The sequence below is a fragment of the Habropoda laboriosa genome, unplaced genomic scaffold, assembly GCF_001263275.1.
Source record: "Habropoda laboriosa isolate 0110345459 unplaced genomic scaffold, ASM126327v1 scaffold40, whole genome shotgun sequence".
Lineage (NCBI taxonomy): Eukaryota > Metazoa > Arthropoda > Insecta > Hymenoptera > Apidae > Habropoda > Habropoda laboriosa.
Genome location: NW_017100231.1, coordinates 5,947,416 through 5,957,228, shown reverse-complemented (window position 1 = coordinate 5,957,228; position 9,813 = coordinate 5,947,416). Strand labels below are relative to the sequence as shown.

Below are 9,813 nucleotides of genomic sequence, written 5' to 3'. Positions count from 1 at the left end.
TAGTGCTAGTAAAATATTTTTCTTTACGAAATGGTAAAACGATTAAATAATTTAATTACAAATAATAAATTATACAAAACAGCAGGTATGTGACTTTAATAATACATATATTTAGCGATCCAAATACATTTGGCGCTACATTAACTTATATAGCAGACTTCCATTTATTATTCATATTTTGGTGAATGGTAAATTCTCATGATTAATGAGTTGATAGTTTGAGACGCGTGCGCCTTAAGAGAAGCCACGATCGCGCTTGCCGGCAAAGTACGGTAGAAGAGGCTGCATAGCAGAGCATTCGGGCGTGGTTTTTCAACTGGTTACATTGCTCATGGGAGGCAGTTTAAGAAACTCTTCGGAGGGTCTCAATGGAATGGCGGGATATTTTTGAATAATAAATTGGATTCGTGGCAGAGGTGAAAATATGTGTCATTATGCTGCGAACGATCATACAATTAGCAGAATACCAAGAGTTGGCTAGGAAACGTTGTTCCATTCGTTAAAGAAGTTGTTAACGAGTGATCAAGGCCATTTTAAATTAAATGGCACGCCGGGGAGCGGTGACGTCACGGTTTAAACGTCACGACGCAAAGGCATTCACATCATCGTTAGCGTCAAACTATATTGTGAGTTTGCATACGAATTATGTACACCCTGTATCTGAAACGTCATTGAGAACTGTTCACCGGTTAATATTCAACATTTACGGACACAAGAAAAAATTACACTTGTACACATAAAAGCTCGTGCAATGCAAATTCTTCCAACATACACGTATTTTTTATTCTTTTCACATTTTAAAAATGATTTACTATCATTAACTATCATTTATGTTAATTGGAACTATTTGTTTGTCATATACAAATTAAACCAAAAAAAACTACGAACTCTACAATTGCCATACAATGTATCATCAGTGAGTTAAAAATTCATTTCATAGACGTACACGTACATTGATAATATACATGCTTTCGGGTGGAGCACTCTAGCTATGAAAATGTTATGATTAAAGTAAAATTCTCACAAGATATAAAATGAGCAATTAACAAACTAAAGCAAAGAGTAGTGCCATGCAGCCCCGCCTAGATGGGAAACTGGTCTTACTTTATACACTGTTAGTCCTGCAAGTTCTAATTGTTATGATTTATGTCGCTACAACTCCACCTTCTGAATTAACTATATCCACAACTCATACTTCCGTTACATTTGTGAAATTTGAAGAATCACAGGTAATATTTTTATTCTATTAATGTACTGTGTAAGTACATCATAATTCTCATGAAAGTTTTAGACATGTACTGTTTTACAGGAACCAAGAATTCAACAAACTAATCATAAAAAGTTTCCCATCTACCAGACAATCAATGGAGAAGTAGTACTAAACGATGTCAAGACTTTCACTCTGTTTGAAGTATACAATCACACTGTTTGTTGGAAATATGGAGTGGATAATCAGAAAATGAGAAGTAGTAATGATCTCCAAAAATGCATTTGTATTCATGGATGGCATGGGTCAGACTGTGGCCAACCAGAAGTTGTCTGGAGAGCAATCATGGCATCTAAGCAAAACGTTAAACTAAAACATCGTAAAATAGCTAGACGTATTATTCATACATTTTTTCTACATGAGTATAACTCAGCAATTGCAGAGGTGATAGTAGAAGAACTATACAATGTAGTAGATCTTTTTGTAATCTGTGATTTCAGTAATGCAGAAGATAATTTTCATCATAAGCTACTTAAGGGTTTATTACAACAGAAACAGAGGAAGATTTTATATATTAATATAGCAACAAGGGTGCACAAACCATCGAGAATAGTGTCTAAATACATTTGGGATAAAATAAAGACTGTAGTACGAAATTTAAGGGATGATGATATTTATATTACGACTGAACCAGAACAAATATTAAACTCCAGGGCATTAATGTTCCTCAAGGTATATAATGGATGGCCACAACCTATTGGTTTTAGATTAAGATGGTCCGTTTATGGATTCTTCTGGCAACATCCACTTAAAACAACGATAACAGTTGGTGCGTGTACGATCGGACTAATGCGGGAAGCTTATCAATCAAATTCTATCATGTTAGAACAACTGGAAGGAGATTTGAGTGCAAGAGATAGTCTAGGTCTAGTAATAGGAGATTTAAATCATTATGGAGGGTGGTACTGTTACCTATGTCAGGCACCTGCAAACATTATAACTAGTTTACATAATAAAGTTAAATCCAAAGAAATTCAAATAGAAAAGACTATCGACGTACCATTCATTGAGGACCTAATAGGAAGTGGATTGTGGCTAGATGGGAAAACTAATCTTTTAAGAGTCTCTAAATCTCGGGACCTCTATTTTGCGCCTGAAACAATACTTAATAATACATGGAAGTACGACTGGCTAGTAGAAAATTTTTATGCTAAATTAGACTATTATTGACATATTGGTCACACCTGACTGTGATATTAACTTATACTCAATACTCAATGTAAACTATAATATATGATATTGTACTGAATTTATATACCAAAATAATATGTTGAATGAATTATAAATGTTAAATGATTTGTATACATATAACTTATAAAGAAATCAGTTATAATTGTTTTTCTTACTTGAATATATCCTTTCATATACTACCAAAGAAATTTACTTGTGTACATTCATTTACCTAATTTTTATACAACTTACCAATTAAACTTTAGTAAACCCAATGAAGTAGATATATATGGAAGCATGAAATACAATGAAAATTGATGTGCTTTCCAAAGATCCCCTGATAACTCTATTATGTTAAACAGAAGGATGCTCATTGAAATCACTAAGCTTTGTCCAACTTCTAAACCATTTATACCAGCTAATATGTTTATGGCATTTGTACAAAACACAGCTAGCATCCCCATATATAAATAATAAAATATCCAAAGATCCACTGAGAAACCAAACCATGGTCTCAAAGGTTTTGGCACAATAATTAGCGTAGAGTTAAAATTAATATAGTACACCATTAAGAGTGGTAAGGAGGCAATGGTTGGTAACAGTAATTTATGCCGCCAACGAAGATCCAGAACATCATCAGCAAAACCCAAAAGTAACATACAACAAATTGATAGAAGAGCAGCCAAAAACTCCATGAACTGTAATTGAAATTTGACATATATTCACATAAAACATGTGAATAACATAATACTTCCTATAAATTATTGGCTGCATACCTCACTATGAGGAAAGTTTATGTCACTAAATATGTAGTTTGTGAAAGGTATGGGAATAAACAGAAACAGTGTTATAAGGAAGAGACATCCAGTAACAACACCTAAAGCTTCTGGCCTGTAAAAGAATTGGGATATACATTATTACCTGTACCCAAATTGGTGTCCAATAGAAGAAAAACTGAAGCTACTAAATATTACATAGCTTCAATAAACTCACTTACACTTTATCACCACTCTTTTTGTTCATGTCAATACCATATAGGTTAGCTTTAATAAACATATTTTTTATTTTCGGAATTAAACGTATCGCTAAAAAATATGCACCAATAGACATCGTGAAATTAATTAAAATCGGAAAAATAAATTTCCATGTATCCTTGTTGCTTATCGCGTTAAACATTTTTATGATCGTGGAAAAGTATAAAACAAATCATGTGTATAAAACGAATGAGTGACGTGGGTGATATTACAGATATTACTAATTATCTGTCGTTGTTTAATATAGATAATGTAAACGTAATGCCACCTCTTTTAAAATAGTGCATGAAAAAACGATGTTTTAACGTACGCATTGTTTACCCCTCAAATATGAACGCATCAGACACGTTATACAATTACAGTACATAGGTAGGCATAGAAATCAGTTACAAAATTTGACTCCAATTTATGGAATTTTAATAACGATGTATTAACAAAATATTTTCCTTTTGTTTTTTCTTAGTGTCTGGTTTATAACATAGACATTTTGTCATTACCTTACATATATTAACGATAAGTGTTTTGCATTGTTTCCTTGAAAATTTTTGTAAACTAGAATCAAACTTTTAATAGTGGTAAAAAATTAATCTAAACATTTATTTCGACTTTATTGCTTATCTTCAATGACATTTTTTTTTTAATCAATATATGGATTTGTTGTTAAAGAGTGTGTTCGTTTTTCTTAGAATAAATTGAGGTAATGTAACGTTGGCATTTTTTGATGGTCGTTAGTTAAATATAACTTATTAGGTCGCATTTGTTTTATCGGTTTTCACTTCTGGTGTACATCGTTAATTATATGCATTAATTTTAATCGAAAAGTGTAGCGCTAGTGATTTTTAATCAGTTTTCCATGTTATAACCTAGAACTGTCAAATACAAAGTATTTTTTCTTTACAACTAAAAATTACATGAAATATCGGCACCTGTGTACATTAAAATAAAATACATAGAAATTTTTCATAAAATTTTGTGTTTTCCAGTGCTGATACAAGCTCAATATTATATTTTTTTTTTACTATTAGTCATCTAATCCATATAGATGGATAATGAAAAGCAGAAAGATGAAATTGCTGCATTGGAAAGTATTTACAATTCAGAAGAATTTTCATATCATAAGGAGAATGGACATTATCAATGTACTTTTATGATATTCATAAATCTTCCTATGGATTACCATGTAATTTATAAAGATTCTAGACAAGTGGATGAACTCGAGCAAAAGATTAAAATATCTCATTTACCACCTTTAGCACTCCATGTTATTTTGCCAGAAAATTATCCTTCTCAGTTACCGCCTAAGTTTGCTTTATATTCATCTTGGTTACATCTGCCACTACTCAGTAAGCTGTGTAAAAAGTTAGACAAACTATGGGAAGAAAACAAAGGGCAAGAGATTTTATTTACATGGATGGCCTTTTTACAAGGTGAGATTTTGGAATTCTTAAATGTACAAGAGAACCTTGATATGAGTCAGATATATACATGCTATAAAGAAGCTTATAATATCCAGAAAAATAAAATAGCAGATAATGTAGAAAAAGAATGTACTGTTGAAGATGCAAAAATAAAGGCAAAGATGGAAGCTAGTGCTAAACATTTAAGTAAAAAAAATTTAATACAAAAACGTTATGATAAAAGAGCTATTTTAGATTGCCCTATTGGGAAAAATCCCATTCAATCATTAATCGATTACAATGAAAATCGTATTCAAATTGAATTCCAGAAAAACTTCTATACTTGCAAGATTTGTTTTGTGGATAAATTAGGGAAGAATTCTACACAGTTTTTTCCCTGTGGTCACATATTCTGTAAGGATTGCGTAACTGGTTACTTAGAAGTAAGAATTAAAGATGGAAATGTGCAGAATATTTATTGTCCTGAAGAAAAGTGTTCTTCTGAAGCAACTCCAGCTCAGGTAAACTTTTTTCTCCTAAATAAAATCGAAGTTTATTACTAATTGTAAATAAATACTTTTCAGATAAAAGATTTACTAAGTCCAGAATTATTTGCAAGATATGATTCTATATTGTTAAGTGTCACACTAGGTACTATGGGAGACATAGTGTATTGCCCAAGACGTACTTGTCAATATCCAGTTAGTCGTGAACCAAATGAACAAATGGCAAACTGCCCAATGTGTCAATATGCATTTTGCATTTATTGCAAAATGGTATATCATGGAATAGAACCATGCAAAGCTTATTCAGGTATATTTCTATGAACTATGTTTAATAAATGTTTAGTAGTCTGTCGATATGTATTTATTATATACATTACACAAAGAATTCAACAATTAAGTTGTTAATTTCTTTTTATTTTTACAGCTGAGGTACATAAAGTAGTATCTGAATATCAAGAAGTCACCGGTGATAGAAAACTGCAAATGGAACTACATTATGGTAAAAAGCAACTTCAAACATTAGTGGAAAATGTTTTATCTGAAAATTGGATTAAAAGTAACAGTCAGAAATGCCCTAAATGTCAAGCTGCCATTGAGGTATTAAAGGTTGTTCAAAGTTTTGTCATATGAGACATATGTATAATGTTATTTTTTGACAGAAATCAGATGGCTGCAACAAAATGACTTGTTGGCGTTGTAATACATTCTTCTGCTGGTTATGTAGTACTATTCTCGATCGCGATTGGCCGTACGAACATTTTGAAAGTCCGAGTTCTGAGTGCTGCAACAAGTTATTTTACGCAATGGAAATACAAGAACAAGAAGAGGAAGAAGAGGAAGAGGAAGAGGAAGAAGAGGACCAATAAGAAGAAAAAGAGCAAGAACAAGAAGAATCGAATAGAACATGATCATGTTGAAAAAAGAAAATTAGTAGCTATCGTTATTTTTTACGCGGATCTATTATATTGTGAATTTTTAAGTTGCGAAAAGTATAAAACGCGTCTTAATTAGAATTCATTTCAAATTGTACATTTTTGCTTTTTACGTAACACCCGAAGTTTTTAGTGTTCTGGATATTTATCTGTACATTTGTGCCTGTACAAAAATTAACGTACAATAAATGTGTATATTTTTGCCGATTTATTGTATGAACATTAAATATCACCTATATGAGGTATTATTTTACTAAAACAATTTCGTATAAACAATTAATGTTTATACTACTCAATTATACTTTGATGCTCATGGAAAAACGAACTATAAACATTGTAAACGATACTTGGAAACCTAATCTAATAAAAGGCAATTATTTAATACAAAAGGTATGGGGTATCTTTTTATAAATTCAAAAATATATGCGTTACTGATGACAATATCTCTTTATTTACCAAAAAGAAAGATATCAAAACAGTGAATAATAATCGCGCGCTATTTAGTATTCTTCGGCGCCTTCTCCTTCACCTTCGGCGGAATCCATACCAACTTCTTCATAGTCCTTTTCGAGAGCTGCGAGATCTTCACGAGCCTCAGAGAACTCACCCTCCTCCATACCTTCGCCTACATACCAGTGAACGAATGCACGTTTAGCATACATCAAGTCAAATTTGTGGTCAAGACGAGCCCAGGCTTCCGCGATAGCGGTAGTGTTAGATAACATGCAAACGGCACGTTGTACCTTTGCAAGATCACCACCAGGCACTACAGTTGGTGGCTGGTAGTTGATGCCAACTTTAAATCCAGTCGGGCACCAATCAACAAACTGAATGGTGCGTTTCGTTTTAATGGTAGCGATCGCCGCGTTCACGTCTTTGGGTACGACATCACCTCTGTATAACATACAGCAGGCCATGTACTTTCCATGGCGTGGATCGCATTTTACCATCTGGTTGGCTGGTTCGAAACACGCGTTCGTAATCTCTGATACAGAGAGTTGTTCGTGATATGCCTTCTCTGCTGATATGACAGGTGCGTACGTTACTAACGGGAAATGAATCCTGGGATAGGGTACCAAGTTTGTTTGGAATTCAGTCAGGTCAACGTTCAACGCACCGTCGAATCGCAGAGAAGCTGTAATGGAGGACACAATTTGGCCGATCAGTCGATTCAAGTTAGTATAAGTAGGTCTTTCGATGTCCAAATTACGACGACAGATGTCATAGATGGCCTCGTTGTCAACCATAAATGCACAATCGGAATGTTCAAGAGTAGTGTGCGTGGTGAGAATTGAATTGTATGGCTCGACGACCGCAGTTGACACTTGCGGGGCAGGGTAAATGGCAAATTCCAATTTAGACTTTTTGCCGTAATCGACAGACAGACGTTCCATCAAAAGAGATGTGAATCCAGATCCAGTGCCACCTCCGAAAGAATGGAAGATGAGGAAACCTTGAAGGCCAGTACATTGGTCTGCCAATTTACGAATTCTGTCTAATACAAGATCAACAATTTCCTTTCCAATAGTGTAATGACCACGTGCATAGTTGTTAGCTGCATCCTCCTTGCCAGTGATTAACTGTTCTGGATGAAACAGCTGACGGTATGTACCAGTTCGTACTTCATCTAAAAGTAGAAATTAATTAGAAATTTCCGTCCTATGAAATATAATAAATAAATTATAATCAAACAGAATTAATTGATATTTACCAACTACTGTGGGTTCCAAATCAATGAAAACTGCTCTAGGTACATGTTTCCCTGCACCGGTTTCACTAAAGAAGGTGTTGAAACTGTCATCACCTCCACCAATGGTTTTGTCAGATGGCATTTGGCCATCAGGCTGGATGCCATGTTCCAAACAATATAATTCCCAACAGGCATTACCAATCTGGACACCAGCTTGTCCAACATGAACTGAGATACATTCACGCTAAAACAAAATTGCAAAAATGTATAATACTTATTCAACAATTTACAAAAATCGTGTAATATTAAATGTAATATGTTTAATAACCAGTATTAAATTTTTATAATATTAAAAAATGACTATGTCGCTTGAAAGTGAACGGACATGAAAAATGAATTACCGTAACTTAAATTACTTTAAGACAAATTAACAAATTAAAATTATATAAAGTTTATAAAATCAAAGATTCTAATAAAGCTTATGTAGTAAGTAGTTGAACTTAAAAACAAAAAGTATCGAAAAGTACGTTAATGCAATCTGGAGCCGAAGGCCGGCCGGCATTTAACCGTTACAAAATGGCAGCCACTCCCAAGCAACTTAGTCGTATTTTAATTTTCTTTCGTATCTATCAAATACTGACAGAATTAAAACTTACCATTTTGTAGTGTAAAGTAGACTCTCACAATTCTTTAAAAAAAGTAGAAATGAACGCAGAACGTCGATAGTTAGCTAAAGCAAGTAATGGAGCTTTCGCTAACAATTACGATACCACTACTCAGTTATTCGTCAAACGAATGCATCATCCGCCATTGGAACAGCCTTATATACCTTCGGTAGGCGATTCGTCAGCGCACGCTGATTGGTCATCGATGGCCTCATTCCCTTTCCTGATTGGTCTTTTTTCGACTGCAGTACCCACGACACTAAACACGGTCCTTATACGGAAAATATAGTCCCTGTATTAACGATGTAATCGCTTATTTCATTGGCATTAACATGAATATATTCATTTACTACCGTGCACACGACTACCAGCGAAGAAAATTAATTTTTGGTCGAATTATTCGGACAATGGATGGAAAAATAAGGATATTTTTTATGCAAAAGTGCAGTTGCGATGCGCGATGGTTTCCTCCATATTTGGATTGTGCATTGTGATTGGTGACTCACGTAATTCATGTGTCCCCCTTGTAACGAAACGTAATCTACATATGTAGTAGCATTTTTATCGTAAAATAATTTAAACTTGAAGATATTTTATACAAAGAAATTAATTGAAAAGAAAGATTTTTGATATTTCCATTATCCTTGCCATATATATAAATATGGACGATTTTACATTAAATAATACACAAGTGAGACACATGTGTACACGATGTAATTTTTAGATTTGTTAACTTTTTTAATATTGCTGCAATTGGTATTGTTCAAGGTTAAAATTTAATACTTTCATTTTATTAAATCGAAAAATTTTTAATCTGCCAAAGTATATGGGGTTTACGGTATATGGATTATGTACACCCATATAAGGTATTGATCTTGTCTCCGTATACCGGGTGTTCCGGAGACGTCACTACAATTAGAATCACGTAAATATATTAAAATTGTCATAGTACAAATTTTAACAAGTATAATTTCAATTCTTGATAAAAGTAAGTAAAAAGTAATAACCAAATTAATTCATAAAAATAGTAACAACATCCAAAAAAAGAAAAAAAATGATAACTAAATAATTTAAAGCATGCAAATAACATTTTATTTAATAATTCTATGTATTTTAAACAAAATTAATAATATTTTTTAATAATTGGAGGAA

General features: G+C 33.1%; 4 protein-coding genes across 4 annotated transcripts in view; 2 read left to right on the top strand and 2 right to left on the bottom strand.

Annotated features, from left to right (window-relative positions):
• The window catches only part of LOC108571516 (UDP-N-acetylglucosamine--dolichyl-phosphate N-acetylglucosaminephosphotransferase), a 5,331-nt gene extending 1,718 nt beyond the window's left edge, over nucleotides 1-3,613 (bottom strand). Inside the window, exons 1-3 of the mRNA XM_017933576.1 lie at nucleotides 3,435-3,613; nucleotides 3,214-3,328; nucleotides 2,690-3,135 (exon numbers count right to left, since the gene is read on the bottom strand). Of these exons, the coding sequence (XP_017789065.1) occupies nucleotides 2,690-3,135; nucleotides 3,214-3,328; nucleotides 3,435-3,613 (740 nt within the window). The remainder of the gene's footprint in view (nucleotides 1-2,689; nucleotides 3,136-3,213; nucleotides 3,329-3,434) is intronic.
• Nucleotides 980-2,462, top strand: LOC108571515 (beta-1,4-mannosyl-glycoprotein 4-beta-N-acetylglucosaminyltransferase). The gene is made up of 2 exons (XM_017933575.1): nucleotides 980-1,229; nucleotides 1,310-2,462. The coding sequence occupies exons 1-2, from the start codon at nucleotides 1,071-1,073 to the stop codon at nucleotides 2,435-2,437; spliced, it is 1,287 nt and encodes a 428-aa protein (XP_017789064.1). The 5' UTR covers nucleotides 980-1,070; the 3' UTR covers nucleotides 2,438-2,462.
• Nucleotides 3,614-4,504: 891 nt separating the features above from the next.
• On the top strand, nucleotides 4,505-6,345 carry LOC108571514 (E3 ubiquitin-protein ligase RNF14-like). The gene is made up of 4 exons (XM_017933574.1): nucleotides 4,505-5,389; nucleotides 5,453-5,681; nucleotides 5,799-5,971; nucleotides 6,034-6,345. The coding sequence occupies exons 1-4, from the start codon at nucleotides 4,514-4,516 to the stop codon at nucleotides 6,238-6,240; spliced, it is 1,485 nt and encodes a 494-aa protein (XP_017789063.1). The 5' UTR covers nucleotides 4,505-4,513; the 3' UTR covers nucleotides 6,241-6,345.
• A 394-nt stretch (nucleotides 6,346-6,739) lies between these two features.
• LOC108571623 (tubulin alpha-1 chain-like) lies at nucleotides 6,740-8,772 on the bottom strand. Its single transcript, XM_017933702.1, has 3 exons — nucleotides 8,653-8,772; nucleotides 8,018-8,240; nucleotides 6,740-7,933 (listed from the first exon to the last, which is right to left on the bottom strand). Exons 1-3 carry the CDS (start codon nucleotides 8,653-8,655, stop codon nucleotides 6,807-6,809), a joined length of 1,353 nt encoding a protein of 450 aa, XP_017789191.1. The 5' UTR covers nucleotides 8,656-8,772; the 3' UTR covers nucleotides 6,740-6,806.
• Between the last annotated feature and the right edge of the window lie 1,041 nt (nucleotides 8,773-9,813).

What these genes read in the sequence shown, in the direction of transcription:
- LOC108571515 (XM_017933575.1), top strand. Translation starts at nt 1,071, where the DNA reads ATGCAGCCCCGCCTAGATGGGAAACTGGTCTTACTTTATACACTGTTA. An exon ending in TGAAATTTGAAGAATCACAG is followed by an intron (nt 1,230 to 1,309) that starts GTAATATTTTTA and finishes ACTGTTTTACAG; the next exon opens with GAACCAAGAATTCAACAAAC.
- LOC108571514 (XM_017933574.1), top strand. Translation starts at nt 4,514, where the DNA reads ATGGATAATGAAAAGCAGAAAGATGAAATTGCTGCATTGGAAAGTATT. An exon ending in CTGAAGCAACTCCAGCTCAG is followed by an intron (nt 5,390 to 5,452) that starts GTAAACTTTTTT and finishes AATACTTTTCAG; the next exon opens with ATAAAAGATTTACTAAGTCC. An exon ending in AATGTCAAGCTGCCATTGAG is followed by an intron (nt 5,972 to 6,033) that starts GTATTAAAGGTT and finishes ATTTTTTGACAG; the next exon opens with AAATCAGATGGCTGCAACAA.
- LOC108571623 (XM_017933702.1), bottom strand. An exon ending in TTTGGAACCCACAGTAGTTG is followed by an intron (nt 7,934 to 8,017) that starts GTAAATATCAAT and finishes TTCTACTTTTAG; the next exon opens with ATGAAGTACGAACTGGTACA.